General features: G+C 42.2%; 1 protein-coding gene across 4 annotated transcripts in view; it reads right to left on the reverse strand.

Annotated features, from left to right (window-relative positions):
- The window catches only part of ADAMTS12 (ADAM metallopeptidase with thrombospondin type 1 motif 12), a 198,952-nt gene that overhangs the window by 55,233 nt on the left and 119,778 nt on the right, over positions 1–23,941 (reverse strand). For all 4 annotated transcript variants that reach the window (XM_064438863.1, XM_064438862.1, XM_064438859.1 and 1 more), the window contains 3 exons: positions 14,812–14,945; positions 6,857–6,977; positions 715–959 (listed from right to left, as the gene is read on the reverse strand). In XM_064438863.1, coding sequence (XP_064294933.1) covers positions 715–959; positions 6,857–6,977; positions 14,812–14,945 — 500 coding nt within the window. The remainder of the gene's footprint in view (positions 1–714; positions 960–6,856; positions 6,978–14,811; positions 14,946–23,941) is intronic.

The following is a 23,941-nucleotide window of genomic DNA, read 5'->3' on the forward strand; positions in this document are numbered from 1 at the left end:
TGAAAGTGTGTCCCTAATACTTCGTTTAATTGCATTGTGGATACACAGGCAAATAAGCCAGGAGAGCTACATTCAGAGAACACAGGGGCAATTGAAAATTATTTTTGCAGAATTAACAGAAGCTGGTTCCTTTTAACTTAGAATCTAGAAAGCAACATAAAAGAAACAAAAGGGAGCAACCTCAGTGGATGTTAAATGGATCCATTTCACTTACCATAAACTATTAATCCATCTATCTAATGCTGTATTTTCTTGCTCAGTGTAAGCTGTCACTGCTGTCAGCGTTCCCTAGCTCTCACTGTTCACAGGCTGACATCAGCTCCCGTTTTGTGATAAACAGTTATTTTTCATCTGGGTCTGGTTCACATCACAGCCACACGTTGGTTTAGCTGGCACAAGAGACAAGGAAGCCTGGGCAAATGACTGACCAGCTACAGGTGGGAGGATCACTGTCCTAGTGGCAGCACTGGATTATCCTACCCTTTGATAATCATCAGACTATGATACTGGACATCGGTTTTCAGAACCACAACAATCCTCTCAAGCAAGGTGTTTATTTTTCTGCAAAATAGCTCAACTGATTTCTGCAAGACTACATGCTAATAGATTGTTTTATATATAAATTTACATATTTTTCCAGCCTCAGTTTCAAAGCCCCAACACTTTCTGCTGCCATCCAAACCTAGCAGGTTTTACTAGTGATCTCCTATTTACCTGAATCCATATTGATTCATTGGTGGGTCCTGGAGCAGTCAGATTTTCTAGATCCCCTGTTCTGTCATACTGAAATATTGTGCCTGCCACCTTGTATTCACCATTCCACTGGATGATAAAGCCTCCATTCAGATAGTATTTTTCTGGGTCTTTGCTTCGCACAGCAAGGAAATTTCCTGCTTCTGCAACTTCCATGACTTTGATTCCCCTCGCACCTTTTGGAATTAGCCCAATATCAACGTATCCTAAGAGACGAGAAAGGTTCGTGGAGGTGAACAATAAAAATGTCACTGCATTTTACTTATGTATAAGATTATTAAAATACTAGCTTTGCTTGAAAATATATACAAAGGTGCTACCACAGAGCTTGTATTTCATTTTATTAACAGTGTGACTTTCCAAGCCAGGTTTTCCAGTATCAGCTGGGGAATATTAATACATACGGTGTTTAGGCAATGACAGTGGCATTTAGAAGGGATATGGAGGTGAACGATTCTCTGAGCTGCACCAGGGAAAATATACTCCACAGATGAGCATCAAAATCTCCATTACCATACCAGAGGGCTCTGGCATACTGCAATGTGAGTAATCTGGAGAAATGCCAGGAAGTCGCAGCAAGTTAACAGTCTGTGTGGAAAAGGTCTTTCCAATTTGCAAGGAATGTTTCCATCTGTCACCAACATACATGTTTTTATGTTCCCTGTACTTTCTCTTAAGTCATTTAACTTTTCCATGACTGTTTCCCATAGATAGCCTTGGTACAAAAAACTGAACTTTATTCAAATGTCTCAGATTACTAAGATTAGTTGAACACATTTTTATAAAGCACTGGTTTTCATAAGGATGTTCAACAGCTCTTCATGTATGAAGTTACCTGTAAAGAGATATTTTTTTTGTGTTAGGAATGAACCCAGAGCATCTCTTATAGGATTTTGTTTGCACCACAGGTAATACATGACATCAGGATCCGTGCTTCTCACTTTACATGGAACTCCTATTGCTATTGCTATTGAACTGTATAAATAGGAAGTTCACATAGAAATTCTAACACAAACTCAGATAGCTTTCTTGCTATTGCTCATGGCTGGACTTTAGAAATTGGATGGGTGTAAAGCAGGTGCCTTGGGAGTGTGAGCTGCAGTTTTGCTGGTTTATTTGAAGATTGGAACATACGTCGTTTCCCAGTCCTCATCATGCACTGCTGAGCACCACATGAATTAAATTCTGAGACTCACATCCTGTTCACCTTTCTTGTGAAATAAGCTCATCACCTTTGATGATTCACTCACATGAATAAGATAAACCACACTGAGCATAGAAAGCAATCTTCAGTATCAAAAGTCTCCACCTACCTAAGTACTTACAGGCTCTACAACAGCCTGCTGTCATAAGTGCGTGCCCCAAAGTTAACATCTGAATTTTCTTTGCAGCTATTTTGTGGGGTGATAAGTATTGGTTCTAACGTCCTATGTTGCTTAAGGTACAAAAAAACCATCTGCTTATCTCAGGCCCTTCCTAATTACATTAATAATGTACAATTATAAATTTTTTCCTCAGTGATTAATGGTCAAGAGGGAGAGTTTTCTGGATGTCACCTTTTGCAGGTTTCCTAGACTGACTGTGGAAATACAAACTTTTCAATCTTTCGTAAGTGAAGGGAATAACAAAATCTGGAGGGTTACCAAATAACTTCTACTATAGGAAGTCTGGGTCTATTATAAGTAACTAAGGTCTAATGATTCTCCCAAATGCTCTATTCATTCAGTGCAGAGGAGATGTGTTATGAACACAGTGTGTGATCATGTAACTAAAGACTTGATTAGAAGGCATACTCACAAGTGGGCCAAATTAACACAGCATGGAAAATCTTAATTATGTCATGTTCTGACAGTTTGGCTATACAACACTGGTGTCCTTTTCAGTAGGGTTGGTTTTTTTTATGTAATTAGAATAACATACATTCAAAACAGAAAGTATAAAACTAATAAAACATAATTTTCTTTCTGTTGTAATGTAAAAACCTGTATCTTCTCAAATTTTTGCATAATTATTTTTGTCTGAATCATCTGTTTTTGCCCATAAACTTTATTTTAAATGTATTGCAACTGTCTGGTGATAGATGTTACCATTTGGTCAATGTATCACACTCCCTTCTCTCTGTTCCTCCTTTTCTTGACTACGTAAATTACCTCCTGATTTCCCAGAACCTCACATTAATTCCCAATGAATGTTATCTGCTTTTGAAAGCAAAGCTAATCAGCAGCAAGCTTTTGTCACTCAACATAATAGTTTTTTGTTTAAAAATGATGTGGATGGTGTTTATATAATTGTCCCTGGTTATATGGTTTCACCTGATAAGGATCTAGAGATCTGAGATTCAATAACAGTCAAAATGTCAGCTGCCTAACCTACATGCTGTGCTCATTAAATCCTGGAGCATCCATAGTGTGGGTGCTACCACACACCCGTGAAATGGCAACTCCCAGATGCTATTAATCTTTCCCTTTTAATTAAAATTAAATCTATATGCTCTTAACAGGGATGAGAGTACAACATGAATAAATTCATGCAACCCATGTTGCAGGCACAGCTCTACCAGGACTGAAGAGCTTGTTTCTTTTTTCCCATTGCTGTGAGAGAGAAGCAATTTCACTCAGGTGGTTAGCACAGTATTGGAGATAGGATTATAATCAGATGTGGCTAGTTCTTCTTATCACAACAGCTCCCATCCTGCTCTCCAGTTTTTTGTATCTGTGGGCTTCTCTCTCAAAAATACATGTTCTTAAGTCATGATTTTCCTCTAAGCCAGGCTCCAGACATTACCACAAGAGTATTATGTGGAAACAGCACAGGCTCCTGGTGGCATATTGGGTTTGCAAGTCAAGGTACGGTTGCATACAGCCTTCCCATGGGATAGAGGGAGCACTGCAGTGTGTGATGGTAATGGGCAAAAAATCATAGTCCATAGACAGTCTCCTAAGTAAGGATCCAGGAGACCTTCCAGTCTCTCAGATTAATATTTGCATCATGGCTATGTCCAGGCTCCATCTTGCAGCTAGGTTCAGGCATGTACCAGATCTCTGTCTGCAGTTTGGTTGCATGAAAAGGAAACGGGGTAGCAGGGAGACCATGGCACATGACAATTCAGTCCTAGCCAAGTTGGTCAGGAGATAATGGGACAAGGCTAAACCTCCGGGTTAGATTAAGTACAGCCAGTTTCATTCTTTGCCCATCACTTTACTAAAATTCAGCCCTTCACAGGAGTGACATGCACTTAGTCTTGCCTTCTGACTGGCGAACTAAGACACCTCCCCCCCATTGTACAATCCCTCATTTCCAAATTTTCATAAACTTAAATGCATTGTCCCTTTGCTACAGAAAATTGGAAGATTCATTCTGCCTACACACACAAAAGGGTGAGGATGGGACAATTACCCATCCTTCTAACCATCACTTGTTTCCTAGCCACTCCTCCTTCCCAGGCAGATCCCTTTGATCCTTACAACCTCATTCTCCCTTTTTGTTATCCTTTTACTCCACACTCCCTGCACTTGCCACAGTCCTTCTCCTACCCCTACCCTTCTCCTCATCCAGAAGCACAATTTATTCTCCTTCCGAAAGAGTTTGCATACCCTGAAAATGTTCTGCTGTACACAGTAATAATCCTTTGCAGTAATCACAAAAACATGAATAAGAAGAGGGACTTCCACTTATAAATACCTCAAAATAAAGCAGACCTTAACAACAGGAGAGCTTGTGACTTCTTTGCCCAGGCCTAGGACTTGATTTTCAATGCCCTGCTCATGTTGCAACCTTTCTGCCATAAGAGTTCAGCCGAAGCAACTTAAATGATTTTTCAAATGAACCTCCTGAAAACGAGGTGCAGACCAGGTACGTGTTAATATTAGTGTCAACAGATGAGACCATTTGTGCACATCAGACCTCTGATTCATTTTCCATCATGAAACTCTAATGGAATCCATTTCAGAGATGATGCTGCCATTCCTGCAGCTGTTTTGGGAACCCCTGGACCGCTATACCCATTTTGCATCCTTGGGAAAGACAAAGAAATTTGAAGAAAATCTAAGTAATAATACAGATTTTAAAACTTTTCTTTCTGAACATGAGGTGGTAAGATTTCCGGTAAAACTGATCACCCTGCCTTGCAGCGAAAGGCTGAATTATTAATTCTTTCCCAGCATTTCATTAGTCTGACCTGGCAACTTAGCTTACAGACAGAATACACACTGTTGCAGCACCAGACCCAAAAAGGCCCTGCTGGACATAGGTTCTGAATAAAGCTTTAAATGAAAATATATTAGCTTTGATTTTGTATTTCTCTGTGGCATTAAACATAGAAAAAACTCTTCAAATCTTCCTTGCCAGTGACTGGCAGCATGCTTTGGTCCAGTTTTGTTACCTATACTAAATTTATGAGCCTGAAGTCTTCATGTTTACACAAACTGTTCAGTAGCCACTCTGCGTGTACTACAAGACAGAACACTACAGTACCTGTCAGAGACAAAAAGAAGCCAGATATTGTGAAGAAAACCATTTTCCTATTTTCAGTTTAACACCTGTGAACATCAGCGAGATCCACACATCTTAAAAACTGAACAGCCCACCAACCTCTGCCTTTCTCGACACTTTTCCTTATTTTGTCTGCAAGATCAATGAATTTTTTACTGAATCTAAAGAAAGTAATGAAATAATTTTACTTAACACTCAGTATCCCTCAGCAGTATCTGTCAGTGAGGCTTACTGAATCTTGGGGCAAGGGAAAATTAAATGAAGGTAAAACACAAAATGAATTTAAATAAAATAAGAGGCACTTATCATCCCATGTGTTACAGTACTGGACCTTTTCAGTAAAACTTATTTGAAAATAAACTTCACATTATCTGCAGCCTTGGAAAACCTGCACACAGTCAAAGGCAGTGTGAATTTTAGAGTAGCAGAAGCAAAAGATCAGAGGGTGATTACTGTAGTATTGGAGGACAGGGAGCTCTAGATTTGCTCACACACATATACAACCTGCACTGCTGCATGGTTGCAGGCATCTTCACAGTTCACATGTGGGGTATGGAGCAGAGGAAAGCAAATCCAAGTATACAGTGCAGAAAAAAACCTGAAATATTAAAAGCGCTTTCCCCCCAAATTTCAGAAAATCTTATCAAACCAGTTCTAAATTATTAGCACAAATCATATTTGTGCAGATCAGAATTATTTTATGAAAAAAACCCCACAAACCCAAAAGCCAGCCAAAGCCACACCCTCACCTCAGCTTCTCCCTCCTCACTAGCATGGTACAAATATTGCTCTTGAGACTTCTCTCCACCTTCTCTCCTTTCTTCTTTCTTCAGCTACAGACCTTGCTCTAAGCACTCTCCAGTGCCTCATCTTCTCCTTCCCCTCCTGTCCTTATTTCCCCTTCAAAGATGTTCATCCTGTCTGTCGTTGCCATCTTCAACTCACCACTATGGTTCTCATTCAGTTTTAGTCTCCCATTCCCTCTTCCAGATTTTCTGACTCCCATTGACCCCACAAAAGGCAACTTAAAGCCTGAATATCTCACTGCTATCAGTGAAGAAAGGCTCTCTCCTCCATGTGCTGATTCAGACCACCTTAAACCTGCAGGGAATTACTCTTCTCCCCTTTCAAGCCAGAGGCATCCCACAGAAAATTTTAGAGCAACCAGAAGTGCAAAATTCTGCATGGGGAAGAGGTGGTGCATGGTCACCAGAGCCACTGGTATCAGATTTATGACACTTAGAAATGAATCCCAAACCACTCACTCCAGTATTTTCTTGGTGCCTTACACTGTCCAGAGATTTGGTCCAGATCTTCCAAGGTGGTAAATTAGATTAATTTCATAAATGTACTTACTATTTTGGGTTTTATTATTATCTGTGTAACTTGCATAGGACCTGCTGGTCTCTGACATTATTTTTATTAGACAAGGTGAACTTAAAAAGCACAGACTGCAGATCTTTTCTGGCAGAAGCATGATTCACTGTGAAACATCCATTTACAATTTCCTACGCAGACTGATCACTCAGTTTGCAATGAGAAGAACTTAACCCTTTTTATGTAGAGAAATGACTTCACCAACTGAAGAGTTAAAAAAAACAACCCATTTTACCAAATCCTTCACTTTGATTAAACATCATCTTCACTGTACGACAAGCAGAGCCGTCTCCCAAGCAAACTCCACACTGGTCTTCAGTTGCGTTGGAATTTATCTCATAATCGCAGCCAACAGCCTAGATTGAAAAACAGTTTCAGAATAAATGTGGCCTCCACAAGGAAACACTCAGAGCTCGTGTACTGCTGCTTTCATTGTACTCCGCTCTTCTAAGAAGGAGGAGAATAAATTTTGTGGAAGAGCGCATATCCAGTATAAACAAACTAAGAGTAGAGATCGTTATATCTACGTCAAACTCACCTGTATTTTATGAAGCTGAAAAGCAAACAAACAAGCAACAACCACCACTATGTCATGAAACATACAGTAGTGACCAATTACTTGAGTTGGAAATGTGCCACCCAAATGGCCTCAACATCTAGGACTGGCCAATACATCTAGGATTTGTGTCTGCTTTCTTAGGTTGTAGAAGCATCCATGGATTCCCAGGAATACAATGCAGTAACAGAAGCAAAATCTCTGTGTCAGCTTTTTGTGGCCATCAGACAGTGCAGAACCTCTACTGCGGTCAAACACCCTGGCAAAGAGAAACTCTTCAGCAGGCATGAAGTTTTGTATCTGTGACATCTGTTTCTCCAGCTCGCCAGCATGGGGGAATGGGTCAAGATAAAGTTCTGGTAAAGACTGATTTTCCAGTTCATGCTTGCTACAGGGAGAAAGCAAGATAAAAATGTATTCATCCTGAGTCAGGACAAAACTTTTCCTTGCCCAAACCAGAAATTCTGTGCCCTAATGCCTTTAAACTTCAACAAATCTTCATTTGGTTTTGGGGTGGCTTTTTCCTCTCTTTAAAACTAGCAATGTTGCAGAACAAAACCTAATGTCCAACACTTAGTAGTTGCTAATAATATCTAAGATATCTGGAGGCCTGTTGTCCTAGTTTCAGCTTGGATAGAGTTAATTTTCTTCCTAGTGGCTGGTACAGTGCTGTGTTTTGGAGTTAGGATGAGAATAATGTTGATAACACACTGATGTTTTAGTTGTTAGTGAGCAGTGCTTATACTAAGCCAAGGACTTTTTTCCTCATACCAGCCCACCAGCAAGTAGGCTGGGGGTGCACAAGAAGCTGGGAGGGGACACAGCTGGGACAGCTGACCCCGATTGGCCAAAGGGATATTCCATACCATACGACGTCATGCTGAACAAAAAAACTGGGGGTAGTTGGCCAGAGGGCGGCATGGTCGCTGCTCAGGAGCCGGCTGGGCATCGGTCAGCAGGTGGTGAGCAACTGCATTGTGCATCACTTGTTTTATTTATTATTATTACTGTTGTTGTTGTTATTATTATTGTTATTTCCCCTTCCTTTTCTGTCCTGTTAAATTGTCTTTTCTCAACCCATGAGTTTTACCTTTATTCCAATTCTCTCCCCCATCCCACTGAGGGGCAGGGTGAGCGAATGGCTGTGTGGTGTTTAGCTGCCTGCCGGGTTAAAACATAACACCTGTGATTTAGATGAATAGCCACAAATCTGGTGGTATGTAAAGTATTTCTCAGCTGATTTTTATCAAAATAGGCTTTCACGTGTGATACCTGCCAACTTCTCTAACACCCTCTTGATGTATGAAAATCTGGGTATCTCCTCTTTTGACTTTGATCTTATTTTACCTTCAGTATATCAGCTACTGTAATCTTCTGTAAGCTTCTCACAGGAAAATCGATCTATTAGACTAATCTAGGTATAAAGACACCTGCATTCTCTAATATTTTTCTGTCATTTTCAGCTCAAGAAACACCTTAACTATTCCTCTATGCACCAGTGATTTAATGAACAGCTGGAGAAGCTGCAAAAATGGAAGCAAGGAAAGGTCTCAAGTTACAAATGGCGTCAGACCATGTCACTTGCGTTTTTACAGAGGATTCAAAAAAGACTCAACCATTATGTAACACCAACACTTAGCCAGCACCTTCGATACCTGCTCCAGAAAACAACGACCATGCCAAAAGCTTCTGCAGCAGCCTCAGCTTCTCTCTTCTTTCAGCAAAGGTTACTTTCAAAAAAGGGATAATGTCTTTCACACAGACACATCTTGGTAGCAAGGACCACATTTATGAGCAGTACAGAATGTTACAGAGATAAGCACACATTAAGAAGGTGACTACATTTTTGCCTCCAAGTATGTAGCTATTCAGCTAAGGATGGATTCAAAGTACAGAGATGCCACTGAGATAACAGCAGGATGTTTCTTTTGCCAAGAGTTCAGATCTGACTCTTTACCTGCTATCTACAGATGCACTGCAGATTATATTTAACACCTCCTATGAATTTAAAAAGGTAGGTGTATAGCTATTTTCTTAAAGAGATGCATTCTGCAGTATATTTACTGTACTATCAGTACATTTGTTAATCATCTACAGTTAGTAAAGTCATTGTTACCAGGTTTATTATTAGTCCAGAGAAGCAACTAGCCTCTCTGGAGAGTCCTGAGAGTTGAAGTTTATTTTCTGTTCTATGTACTTACTCACTATTAAACAGAAAGTTGGGGAAATCTGGATATAGAACCCTTACACTTTGTGTTTTGCTATTTTAAAATTTTATTAACAAGTGTTTTGGAGCTTCTGTTTTGAACTTCTTAAAAAAAAAAGACTTGTCTTCAAATTGTATAATTTTTGCCGAATTAGCGTTTTCCGGTACAAAATGCATGTTCTTGAAAAGGTTTCTGTTCTTTCCTATTTACTGTTCATGCTTGTTTGAGTGGTTGCACCCAGGCATAATTATCTAGTTCAGGCTGTCAAGCAGACATTTTGAAATGAACATGACTGAGCATATTTCCCCTGTGAGTACTGTGTACTGTAAAAATCCCCAAACGCTAGACAAATTAGTCCTGAACTACTGCGCTGGCACTAGCAAATGAGTCTGGTGGCAGCACCACAGTATCATCACTTTCCTATTTTTGGGTTGCCAGTTTGTGTTTCTGTGTGGGCCATACTCTGTATCAGCTCAGTCAGAATCAGCTCGGATCCTTCCCACTTGGCCATACATTTCCTTTAGCAACATGTCCACGGCATCAAAACATGACATCGCTATGACATGAAGTGAACCCCTTCGCCCCTTCCAGTTATTAGCACAGAAGCTTCTATTTTGTTTTTCCTCTGATATTTGAAACATAGTTTGCATCTGATTGGACATCACAGTCTTACCTACACATGCAGCAGGGTAGGGGGCAGGGATCCCCAAGAATGGGGCACTGCAGACAACAATGGCAGGGCTGGTAATTTACTGTGTCACAGTAAATAAAGCCTTCATTTTATTCCCTAGCTCTGGGATGCTGCTGGTGGTACAATGACCTTCATATCTAGCAACAGCGCCTCATCTTACAAAGCCATTAATGATCATCTCATGTGTCAGAATGAACAGCTCCAGCAGTCATCCATTCTAAGTACATTTACTTGAACTTTAATTTCCAGGCCATGTTTTAATTTCCTGCTCCAATGAATATCACATTATTTTTGTCATACATTAGATTAATTTCTAGATGCTTCCACTTCCCTTTTACTGGCTTTCCTCATGCTTCTGATCCTTCTAGATACGCAGTAGATGTTATTTGCTAAAACTGCTTTAAGTCATGTGCCTCAAATTTCTGCCAAATTACCTGTTAAAAGGGATATGGAGACTAAATGCAGGTTATAAAACAAGAAAAAAATCAGCTGCAATTAAGCTCTGATTCTTTTGCACACATGCGTCTTTGTGCACCCTCTGCCAGTGAAACGTGCTGCCACAACCTGTGCAGCACAAATTACCATCCTTCCATGCAGCCCTTTGCCACTACCCCATTCACCAAGAGCCTTTCTGATGCACCTGAGACTAGCTTTATTTCTGGTCCCAGCACACAGTGCAGATGCAAAAATAATGACCTGAATTGCCTGGCTGCACTACAGGAAGGAGAAACAATTTCTTTCCTGCCACTCAGTGACTAAAGGGAAAACAGAGATATTACCCTTTTGCCACTTCCAGAGGGAGAGACTTTTGTGTCCAATTGGCAGCAGGTGGCAGGTACAAAAAGTCCTTGCTGTCACTGAAGGGTATGGCCTAGATATACTGGCTAAATATCAAAGTTATGTGGATGCTACATTGCACTTTCAGGCTCTTCCTTCTGCTTTCCTCCCCCACTGGTTTCCAAATAAAGAAATCATGTTCATGTCATGTTGGCTATGACATTGCCTTGAACAGGGAAGAATGTGTTCTGATGTGCCTATTTCTCTTATAATTTGTCTAGATGAGTCTGAATCAATGTCCTCTCAGGCTAGCAGTGGGAGGAGGAGATTGAACCATAGTGAGAGGTAGTAAAGCTACTACAAAAATCTGAGATCTGTAATCTGCTTTTCAGCAAAAGAAAAAACCCACTTTCCTCCCTAGTACTACACAGCTGTGTATTTCTCCAACAGTGCTAGTCTCTCAACATAACTACCATGAATTACCACACAGAACAGCACACAAATATGCATGACTGAAAGTCATTTAAGTCTGTTAAAATTGTGTGGAAGTCAAATGCCTGTCAGAAACAGCAGAGATGCCAGGTCCTCCACTCTCAGCATCTGCCTACTCTCAGAGCATATACCATGTAAGCCCTCAGGTTTAGAAGATGCCATGGCTTGTATATGACCAAACTCCTCAGTCACGTACATATCACTGCTCAATAAAAATAATCTGGTGGCAGTATCTTTGCTTATTAACACTGGGGGAGCAACAGAATGCTCTAGTAAGAATTAAGAGTGCACTTGTGATGTATGACACACAGGAATATACAATATGTACTTTAAAAACCTTCTAAATAAAGGGAAAAAAGTGACACTCAAAGGATGAGTGTGGAATAATATGGCTAAATAGCAAACTAGTCATGGTATATCTTAATGATTTTAGATTAAATTACTGACAGATCTTATTGATTCTTTCCACTCAAAGTGGTTTATAAGTCTGGGAGAGGAGGGGGTCTAAGAAGGTACCTGAAGAAAGACCAGGCTAGGTGCAAATACAATAAAAGGATTAAGAGGAACGCATCTCTCATCTTATTAGCACCACTTGGAACAAAACCTTGTTGCAACTGCAGGCCCATAGCTTTGATATCCTTCTTTGCAGCTACTGATTCCAGCACTGACTTACTTAAGAGCATTATATCTGTTTAGGGAACTCTTCTGTGTAAGGACAAAGCTGATTGAGGACCCTGCTATTTTATACCCCAGGCCCACAAATGAGTTAGCAATTCTACCTTGCCTTTGAACTGACAAGGCAAGTTCTAAAGGAATACCATACCAACCCATCACCAGTAAGGCTTTCTTCTGCACTGAGGCACAGGCAGCACTTCTAAAAAATTACGACCCATATACTGGACAAATTGCAAGGGCCAAGTGAATCAGTGCTAGTATCTGTCCGTACTTACTTCCCACTTGAAGATGCTCATTATGGCTTTGTCAGAGTGGCTAGAAAAGCATCCAGTATACCTCAGTTAGCTAAAATGAGGCATCTCAATCCACATTTAGCCATCAAGGTAGTACCAGTTTCTCTGACTGCTCTGAACAAAACCATAAGAAACTGCAAAATCAGCTTGATATCAGCTGAATTTAGATTAAATATTGATTAACTCTATCTATCTTGTTTTGACATATCTGCTAGGAGAACTCTGAACAAGATTGCAAAAAAAGATACTCTGCACACCAAACACAAGTGAGTGATATGGTCAGTGGATCTAACGTTCAATATCTCACCATTTTAATTTTTTTCTCAATCTCAGACCTAAGTGAAGTGCTATTTTAGTACTCAGAACAAATGTGAAGTGTTTTTGTGAGATATAGTACTGAAAACCAAAACAGGGCTTTAACAGACATCGCCATTAATGTTTGTGAACCCCTTTGTCACCTCAATAGCAACATGTTGCTATTGGAGCACAAGAATGATGTACCAGACTAATTATATTAAATGCATTTCCAGATTCATTCACCATAACCTGTAATGTATGTATTATGTTTAAATAGCTGGACTAAAATACTAGTGAATTTTATGGTGACACTTGAAAAAGTTTCTCCTCAGGTGTTATGCTGGGTACCTATTTCAGATAAAAGCACACTGCCTTTTACAAATGCAAGCTATTTGGGTTACCTATTCATCATTTGGTCTCATTTGTGGCAGCTGCATGATTTTATTGTTTGCTCTGTGATTCTGACTCCAGTTAGATTTGTTTGTCAGAAGACGTGAAGCAGTAGTCAACATGTGAAATGCTGGCAAATCTGTATTTATGATAGCACCACTACCTTGAATGAAATATTTTAGAAAGGCTTTGAGTCCCCAGAGCCATTAAAGCTAAAGTATATCTAGTATCTACAGACTGCAACTAGAATTAGCCTCTCTCACCTCCGATCCATGGCTTCTAATGAATTAAGTTTTGCTATTTCTAAAATCAGTGTAATTTTGAACTCTCACAGGCAAGGTTCAAGATAAAAAGCATATGGAAACTAAATTTAACCATAGTGATCACAGGCCATTTGGGCTGGAAATCAGAAAATGAAGCGTAACATTACAAAGACAGCCTTCTGATTTAGCACTTGGACTCTTCCAAGTGAATGTTAAAAGCACTGATACAGTATGCAACATTTACTACCAATTTTGATATGCTAAAGATGTGTTTCCATCTGGCTTGAACTGCTCAAGGCCAGGTCAGGTCTTTCACCATCATAGTTAAAAGGCCCATCACGGCTCTCAGCAAAGTCAGGAACGATCTGTTCACTGTGATTTTGAGCAGGGTCTCACTAACTCCCTTTCACAAATGCATGTACTGCAAGGAAAGCTTAAAACAAAATTTTTTTTTGCTGCTCGCTGAGCCACTGGCATTCTACTAAAATAGATGGTCTTCAGAGAGGATATACCAGTGACCTATTAAAAATGCTGAGTTTCCATCACTAGCAGTCTTTAAGAAAAGAATGTGAAATATATCAAAAAAGGAACATGATTCTGTAAAGGGATGAAACAGATGACTTCCTGAAGTCCCTTCTAGTTGCCTTTTTATACAATTCAACGACTTAAGACATAAAATCCCAAGTTCCCTACAGTAACATAATGTAGTTTCCACAAGACACCAAGTCCTGCTTTTGTTTCCAAAGATGTTAAAAGCAAAAAAGCTATCAGGCTTCAAGGTGGTACAGAACACAAATCCCCAGTTTGAAGAAATAATCCATAATTGTAAATAGGTACCCTATAAGTAAAGCACTCGTTTTTTTATGAGAAATTCACTAAAACCAATGCTAAGACTGTGGGTGTTACAGCATCTACAGAAGACACCTTCAAATGCCACAAATGCACGCATCATCCTGGAAACCTACTATCAACAGGCAGAATATGCAGAGAACTTTATACTTATTCTTCAATAAACAGAACTTTATTGAACCATGTACACTGTGTTTGCCTGTTATCTCATTGTACAGCGTTATTCAATTTACTGTTGTAAATGAAAATAATTTTTACTGGCTTGAAGTGCAAACATCTCATCCTATTACAAGTCAGTTCAGAACTGCTACTTAACATGTAACGTCAAACTGCATTTTCATAAAAAAAAAAACAACGCAGCGACTGGTGACACCAATTGCAAAGCTACAATCCTTTGTGAAAACTTCTCACCAGAAACAAACTGATTTTCTTAAATTGATGTTTTAAAATAATGGAAGAAGAGAGGAATTTAAAGGTACCACAAGTAATTAGCACACAGTCTAATGGATTCATTAAAAAGGATGGAAATTACTTGTACATCTACTTGGAAAAGCTGTTTCTATAAACTTGTTTCCATGATCATTAAAAATGTGATAAAATGGGGTACTTGGCCTTGATCCCCCCAAAATTTGTTAAACATTTTCCCCTAACTTTATAAAATAAAATTATAGAGAAAGAAACATGCAAACATACCCAATACCTTACACATGCCATTAATACAGATATCTCGGCTGTGCCTTCCTTCAAAGCAAGGAGTACCATCAGTGACTGCATCAAGCATCTTCTCTGAAAAATGGCCATCTATCGGGCGACAGTGGAGCTCACAAGGATTTGCTGAAAGGAAAACAAGATACTTTCTCAGAAAATACTTCAGTGGGACATCGAACTGTAACACAGAAGGAATAACAGTATCTTTTTACTGCACCATCCACTCACTTTCCCTGGCATTTGCTGACAGAAATGGCCTAATTAGAAGCAGTTAGCAGAGCCAGGATCATATGGCTAACAAAGTGACACAGGCCTGATAAATGCCACTTGTGGACTTCTGGGAAGTCGTTGGACGCTATTGCCCTCATCCCTCCATGCTCTCCATCGCTGGTGTCAACAGCCAGTGGCTGAGTCAAGCAGTAATGAGGCTGTCAGCTGTAATGGAGAAAGGAATGGGAAATCAGCAAAACCAGCTGTCATTAGTGAGGGGAAAGGAGAAATCTCGGGGTCAGATTGACAAGGTCACTGACAACCAAGTGTCTTCTACCAGCTGATGACTGCGTGATTTCAGAGATAATTTATAACTGCTCATAACTGCTGCCAGCATCTCTCAGAGAGAAGTCAAATGGGTGCTTCGGATCTGCATGTCAGCAGAGTGTCACATCACTGCTTATTTTCAGCTATCTGTTGGCACTTAATAAATTATTTCGAACACTGGACTTATTTTCCTGCTTAGCAACTTATGAAATGGGGATAATATTGGTGGGTCTGAGAGACCCAGGCTGTTCTTGGATAGATCTGCACAGAAGCAACAGGGAAGAGAAAAGCTGTAGGAAAAGCAATCTGTGGGTCTCTGAACCAAGATTTTCTGTAATGGACCAGCCTTAGTCTATTCCATCCATGGACTAAGAAGAGCCAAACACACACTGCCCTGCCCACCCCCACACTGATCCTTGGGAACAGGAAATCTTGAAACTCAGGCTTCAGAGAGTCAAAGTGCACAAGTTTGATAAAAAAGTTGTGTACATGGAAGATGAGTTAGAACTGAAACCAGGGTCAAAGCAAAGACAGATATAATCCCTGCCCTTATCTCACTCCCTGGAAACCCTCCAACAGAGCCAGAGCTATCTGACTGAAAAAAAAACCATCCACTATCATATTGATGAGGTACAGCAACAGCAGACCTGTCTTCTGGTTTTGGTCTATTCAAAGTCCCGAGTCTAGCCAGGTGTTAAAGCAATTTGTTCATGCCTAGCAAGCTGAAATGCTTTGCTGAGCAAAGCAGTGGGTCTTAAAACCACCAGTCAGTAGGGTCTTCAAGGCATCATTATTAAGGCATTTTAATACAATCTCCCTGTGTGCTGCAGAGGTGCCTCTGCGGAGTGAGTTTCATCCTGTGCCTGACAGAGCCAACGAAAACTGCTCAGTTAGTCTCAGAGGGATGCAGGGTAACTATACATCTTCTACATGCTGGCTAATGCATGTCTTTCTCCCTTTTCCTCCCATTCCTCCTTTTTTGACCTGGCTTGTGTCATACAAAGAACTGTGTTTAAAATTAGAGGAAATTCTAGCAATGAGAGAAATTAAAACTTTTGGTAATGCAAAGGAACTAAATAATTTCCTACAAAATGGTTTATTCTTTTGAAGGTGGAAATTCACTCTCATTGCTCTGGTCTGTACAGCACCAACATATACATAGCACCATGCAGTGCACGGCAGCTCCTGACCCCAAAGTGCTTGCAGCTCAAGGACTGAATCTGACACAGCCTGAGCTTTAAAACTGCAAATCTGATTCATATAAACAGGATGCCTGCACAACTAAGATCAAAAAACCCAAACCAAACCAAACCAAAACAAAACAAAAAAGGACATTGAAGGAAATCCAACACCTTAATGAGGAGTTTTGTGTTTTCTTTTTGTCTGTAGAGCTAAAATAGCATCTTAGGACTGAGAGCAATATTGTGCTTGTGGCTTCTAAAACAAAGATGCCTTTGTTAAGGGCAACAGAGTGATTAGAGGCATGGGCCAAGGTTACAAAACTGGTGGAATTCAAGGTGATATGAGTCATGTTCAAGAATATCGACAGAGATGGAGCTCCAAAAGAGTCTCAGGCAAGAACATAAAAGTTTGTAATCCTTATCAGCCCTCAGCCCCTCTGTGAAAACTGCCAGCCATAACATCCATCAGTTGTTCTGATAAGAGCTGTCATGATAAGTAATACAGGTAATTCCACTTCTATCAGCATATATCTTTTTCTGGCCATGTGGCTGACTTGATTAACATTCTAAAATTTGTTTCATCCTGCTTGTCTCTTCAATGCAACATTTTTTTAAACAAAAATCACAATACCCTCATGGAAAGGAGAATCCCAGAATTCCAGCTGGTCTGTTACCTGCTCAGAATCAATCCTGACGGAAACAGACTTTGCATAAAGCCAGGTAAGCATTAACACTATTTGTAATGAAATATGTAGAGCAGCAGTTTGATATTAAAGAATCACAGAATGGTAGGGTTGGAAGGGACCTCTGGAGATCATCTCGTCCAACCCCCCTGCTTCAGCCGGCACACCTACAGCAGGGGGCACAGAAATGCATCCAGGTGGGTTTTGAATGTCTTCAGGGAAGGGACTCAACAACCTCTCTGGGCAGCCTGTTCGACTGCTCTGTCGCCCTCATAGGAAAGAAGTTTCTCCTCATATTCAGGTGTAATTTCCTGTGTTCCAACTTGTGCCCATTGCCCCTTGGCCTGTCATTGGGCACCGCTGAAAAGCATCTGGCCTCATCCTCTTGACACCCACGCTTTAGATATTTATAAGCATTGATAAGATACTCCCTCAATCTTCTCTTCTGCAGGCTGAACAAACTCAGGTCTCTCAGCCTTTCCTCATAAGGGAGATGCTCCAGTCCCCTGATGATCTTTGCAGCTCTCTGCTGGAGTTGTTCAAGCAGTTCCTTGTTCTTCTTGAACGGGGAAGCCCAGGACTGAACACAGTACTCCAAATGTGGCCTCACTAGGGCAAAGTAGAGGGGGAGGATAACCTCCCTCAACCTGCTGGCCACTCTCCTTTTAATGCACCCCGGGACACCATTGGCCTGCTTGCCCACAAGGGCACGGTGCTGGCTCAGGGTCACCTTGCTGTCCACCAGCACTCCCAGGGCCTTCTCAGCAGAGACGCTTCCCAGCAGGTCAATGCCCAGCCTGTGCTGGTGCATGGGGTTGTTCCTCCCCAGGTGCAGGACCTTACACTTGCTTTTGATGAATTTCATGAGGTTGCCCTGGGCCCAGCTCTCCAGCCCGTCCAGGTTTCACTGGATGGCAAGACAGCCTTGCAGTGTATCAGCCACTCCTCCCAGCTTGGTATCATCATCAAACTTGCTGATGGTACACTCTGTTCATTCTTCCAGGTCATTGATGAATCATGGAATCATAGAATTGGTAAGGTTGGAAAAGACCCTTACGGTCATCGAGTCCTACCGCTAACCTATCCCTGCCAAGTCCACCACTAAACCATACCCTCAAGCACCACATCTACCTTTCTTTATAATACCTCCAGGGATGGAGACTCCACCACCTCCCTGGGTAGCCTGTTCCAATGCCTGACAACCCTTTCGAGGAAGAAGTTTTTTCTAATGTCCAACCTAAACTTCCCCTGGTGCAGTTTGAGGCCATTTCCTCTCATCCTGTCGCTTGTTACTAGGGAGAAGGGTCCGACCCCCACCTCGCTACAACCTTCCTTCAGGTAGTTGCAGAGAGCGATAAGGTCTCCCCTCAGCCTCCTCTTCTCCAGACTAAACAAACCAGCTCCCTCAGCCGCTCCTCATAAGGCTTGTTCTCCAGACCCTTCACCAACTTCATTGCCCATCTTTGGACACGCTCCAGCATCTCAATGTTCTTCTTGTAGTGAGGGGCCCAAAACTGAACACAGCATTTGAGGTGCGGCCTCACCAGTGCCGAGCACAGGGGCAAGATCACCTCCCTGCTCCTGCTGGACACACATTGCTGATACAAGCCAGGGTGCCATTGGCCTTCTTGGCCACCTGGGCACACTGCTGGCTCATGTTCAGCCGCCTGTCAACCAACACCCCCAGGGGCTTTTCCTCCAGGCAGCTCTCCAGCCACTCCTCCCCAGGCCTGTAGCACTGCATGGGGTTGTTGTGACCCAAGTGCAGGACCCATCACTTAGCCTTGTTGCATCTCATATCGTTTGCTCTGGCCAAACGATCCAGCCTGTCCAGGTCCCTCTGTAGGGCCTTCCTGCCCTCCAGCAGGTCGACACTTCCACCCAGCTTGGTGTCATCTGCAAACTGGCTGAGGGTGCAGTCAATCCTCTCATCCCAATCATGAATGAAGATATTGAACAGGACCGGCCCCAGCACTGAGCCCTGGGGAACACCACTCGTGACCGGCCGCCAACTGGGTGTGACTCCATTCACCACCGCTCTCTGGGCTCAGCTGTCCAGCCAGTTTTTCACTCAGAGTGCACTCGTCCAAGCCGTGAGCAGCCAGCTTCTCCAGGAGGATGCTGTGGGAGACAGTGTCAAAGACCTTACTAAAGTCCAAGTAGACAACGTCCACAGCCTTCCCCTCATCCATTAAGCAGGTCACCTTATCATAGAAGGAGACCAGGTTAGTGAGGCAGGACCTCCCTTTCATAAACCCGTGCTGGCTGAGCCCAATCCCCTGGGTGTCCCGCATGTGCTGCGTAATGGTATTCAAGATGATCTGCTCCATGGCCTTTCCGGCACCAAGGTCAGGCTGACAGGCCTGTAGTTCCCCAGATCCTCCTTCCAACCCTTCTTGTAGAGGGGCATCACATTTGCTAGTTTCCAGTCATCTGGGACCTCCCCGGTTGACCAGGGCTGCTGATAAATGATAGAAAGTGGCTTTGCGAGCCTCTCTGCCAGCTCCCTCCATACCCTCGGGTGGATCCCACCCAGCCCCATGCACCTGTGAACACCCAGGTGAAGGAGCAGGTTGGTGACTGCCACCTCTACAGCAACTGGGACTTCATTCTGCATACTATCTCCATCTCCCAGCCCAGGGGCCTGACAACCCCAAGGATGACCAGTCTGACTATTAAAGACTGAGGCAAAGAAAGCATTAAGTACCTCAGCCTTCTCCTCATCTTTCCTGGCAAGGTTACCTTCCGCATCCAACAAAGGAGGGAGATTCTCCCTGGCCCTCCTTTTGTCACTGATGTATTTATAAACACATTTGTTGTTATTTTTAACGGTGGCGGCCAGTCTAAGTTCCAGCTGGGCCTTTGCCTTCCTAATCTTTTCCCTGCATAACCTCACAACACCCTTGTAGTCCTCCTGAGTCACCTGCCCCTTCCTCCAAAGGTGGTAAGCTCTCCTTTTTTCCCTGAGTTCCAGCCAAAGCTCCCTATTCAGCCAAGCCAGTCTTCTCCCCCGCCTGCTTGACTTATGGCACATGGGGACGGCCTGCTCCTGCGCCTTTGAGACTTCCTTCTTTAATAACACCCAGCCTTCCTGGACTCCTTTGCCCTTCAGGACTGCCTCCCAAGGGACTCTGTTAACCAGACGCCTTAACAATCCAAAGCCTGCCCTTCTGAAGTTCAGGGTAGCGGTTTTGCTGACCCTTTTCTTACTTCTCCAAGAATCAAGAACTCTATCATGTCATGGTCGCTGAGCCCAAGACAGCCTCAACCACCACATCACCCACCAGGCCTTCTCTGTTCGCAAAGAGCAGGTCCAGCGGGGCACCTCCCCTGCTTGGCTCGCTTACCAGCTGCGTCAGGAAGTTATCTCCCACACACTCCGGGAACCTCCGAGACTGCTTTCTCTCTGCTGCGTTGTCTTTCCAGCAGATATCTGGTAAGTTGAAGTCTCCCACGAGATCAAGGGCTAGAGATTGTGAGACTTCAGCCAACTGCTTGTAGAGTACTTCATCTGTCTCCTCATCCTGGTTGGGTGGTCTATAACAGACTCCCACCTGGATGTCTGCGTTATTGGCCTTCCCCGGACCCTTACCCATAAGGACTCAACCTTACCATTACCGTCATTGAGTTCTAGACAGTCAAAACACTCTCTAACATACAAGGCTACCCCTCCACCTCTCCTTCCTTGCCTGTCCCTTCTAAAGCGCTTGTAGCCATCCATTGCAGTGCTCCAGTTGTGTGAGTCATCTCACCATGTTTCCGTGAGGGTGACCTCATCATAGTTTCCCTAGCATGCAGTGGCTTCCAGCTCCTCCTGTTTATTGCCCATCCTGCGTGCTTTGGTATAAATGCACTTCAGTTGATCTATTGATCTCTTTTCCAAAACAGGTATGCCACCCCTAGGCTCATTCCTAGCAAGCCTGGTTTTATATATGTATGTTGAACAGGACTTGACCCAGCACAGATGCCTGGGGAACACCACTAGTTACAGGCCTCCATCCAGACTCAACAAGCAGATCCCTGTTGATCGTAACCCTCTGAGTTCTGTTGTTCAGCCAGTTCTCTGTCCACCTCACTGTCCACTCATCCAATCCACGCTTCCTACGCTTGTCTATGAGGATGCTATCGGAGACAGTATCAAAAGCCTTGCTGAAGTTGAGGTAAGCAACATTCCCTTCTCTCCCTTCATCGACCCAGCCACTCACGCCATCATAGAAGGCTATCAGGTTGGTGAAGCACTATCTTCCCTTGGTGAATCCATGTTGACTCCTTTTGATAATCTTCTTTCTCTCTACATGCCTGGAGATGACCTCCAGGATGAACTTCTCCATCACCTTTCCAGGGATGGAGGTGAGGCTGACTGGCCTATAGTTTCCTGGGTCCCCCTTCATGCCCTTTTTGAAAGCTGGAGTGACATTTGCTTTCCTCCAGTCCTCAGGCACCTCTCCTGCCCTCCATGACCTTTCAAAGATGATGGAGAGTGGCTCAGCAGGAACATCCGCCAGCTATATATACCTCCTCCCTAGCTGTGTGTTGATATAACAAGCAAGATGGTATCCAATTTCATTTCAGAAATCACTGAGCAAGAAAAAGCTGGCAGTGCTGACTGCTGACATAATCCTGTCATAAGTGTGATGCTCTACGTACATAACTCAGAAAAAGTTTGTAGAGAAAGGTAACTCCCTTTCTCTAAGCCAAAATAAAAAGTAACAATAAATAACAAGCAAACTTTCAGACTTGCAATTGTTCATGATTCAAAGAAGGGCGTTCTGGGCATGAAAGCTTTCCTGGTTTTCCTAACTGTACTAAGTGATCTAAAATTAGATCCTACCTGTACCCTCAAATTTTGTATTGCTTTTCTTCCTATCAGTTTTTTACAGAGCCCCACTGGAAATGAGAAGATACTGCTCCCTCCCCACAAACTCAATTCTATCCAATATTTTTACTCCTGCAGTAATTCTTCAAGTTATTTTGATATTTCATCTGCATAGGGCGCCACTGAGGAAATTATCCCAGCCCTTAATTTCCTAAAATTGTTTACTTATCTATCATTATTATTTTTTTACAGCTGAGGTCAGGGACCTGACAAAAGATCAAGGCTCCATTATTCTAGCACTGTAAATAAACTTTACCAGAATATGCCACTGTCCTCAAAAAGTCTAACATTTTAAACACAAAACAGATACAGATGTAGAAAATACTTTTCTCTCCTATTTCAGATAGAGAACTGACACACGAGGAAAATAAATACATTTCCCAAAATGATGGTAGAACTTGAAAGCAATGCCTGGCATTGAATTCAGGTTTTCTAAATCATATTTCAGCCTGAAATTGTAAATAGACTAAACTGAGGTCGAGATGAGCACTAGGGTTGCTGAACAAGCAACTGGTTTAGTTGCAGTAACTTCAGCAAATTTGATTAATTCATGTTGAGACTTTAATAAAAAGGCTGTCATCTTAATAACTTTTAGGGCAAAATATACGGAAGCTCTTGTAACCCAGTATATGCATGAGATACTAGATCAAATCTGTGAACACTCAGTAACGACCACGCTCACACAATCCTCGTTCAGAAAAGGCATACTGAATTCCTGTTTAAAAAGTGCTTATTTCTGCCTGGGTAAAGCCTACAGGGTTTAACCCATCCTTGCACACCCAAGGAGGATCAAAGCCACTTGATCCTACAGCTCCTGCTTAGATTGTGTTTATATCAGCAATGATAATATTAATTCCTCAAACCCTCTAAGTAACCTGCTCTAATGTTTAACCACCCATATGGCAATGAAGATTTCTTAACGTTTAACCTAAAGTTCCCTCATGCTGTTTTGGCTCTTTCTGCTTGTCCTACCTTTATGGACGTGAAGAACTTCTGGATCAGGCTTGCTCTGGGGATTCCTGTACTGCTTGAGTGGAGGGGATGGCAAGTTGCAATATGAAGCACAGTGATGGAAAACTTGAGGCCAAATCCAAGTTTGAAAGCAGAAGAGCTACATTCAAACTGAGCTCGTAAGACCATGGGGCCGTTCTTTTCAAAGCCAGTTAAGAAGGGCATAGAACTGCTTGGATCTTGACAGCTTCTTCCAGACCTGAGCACAACACTGCATGGAGCCATGCTGTCTTGCTAGCCTGTATCTCTACCAGCTCAGGCTCTAGTTGAGCCTATACCTCTACTAGCGTGCTATATAACCTTACAAACTGTCTTCAAGTATTTGGCATTTAACTCACTCCATCTTCTCTTTTCTAGAGGAAAACTTGCTTTTTTCAACATTTGCCATAAACTAGGTTTTTCAAATAATTTGACTTCCATGTTGCTCTCATGAAAACCTCCAGTTTGGCTGTATCCTTCTGGCAGTGCGTTGCTCCCACCTGGACATAAGATTTTAGCTGGCTGTCACCAATGCTCAGCAGCCTAGAAAAATTACATCCTGGTTTTCATTTGCAGTGCCTATATCCTGCACCAAGATTATGCTGCTGATTTGAACAGGGACAAGATTAATCCACTAATACATAGAAGAAACCCAGATGCAATAGAATCCCAAGCAAGAGAGATCCCATAAGCACCCAATGACTTATTTGTAATCAGAATGGGACTGAGGAAGCCAGCAAAGCTGAGTAAAAATCCTAAAATTCAGGCATGTGATTTTTTCCCCCTGTGTATATTACAACAGAGTTTAGATTCACCAAGTGCAAACAGAACATGAAGATAACTAGAAAGGAGCAT

The sequence above is a fragment of the Phalacrocorax carbo genome, chromosome Z (genome assembly GCF_963921805.1).
Source record: "Phalacrocorax carbo chromosome Z, bPhaCar2.1, whole genome shotgun sequence".
NCBI classification, from domain to species: domain Eukaryota; kingdom Metazoa; phylum Chordata; class Aves; order Suliformes; family Phalacrocoracidae; genus Phalacrocorax; species Phalacrocorax carbo.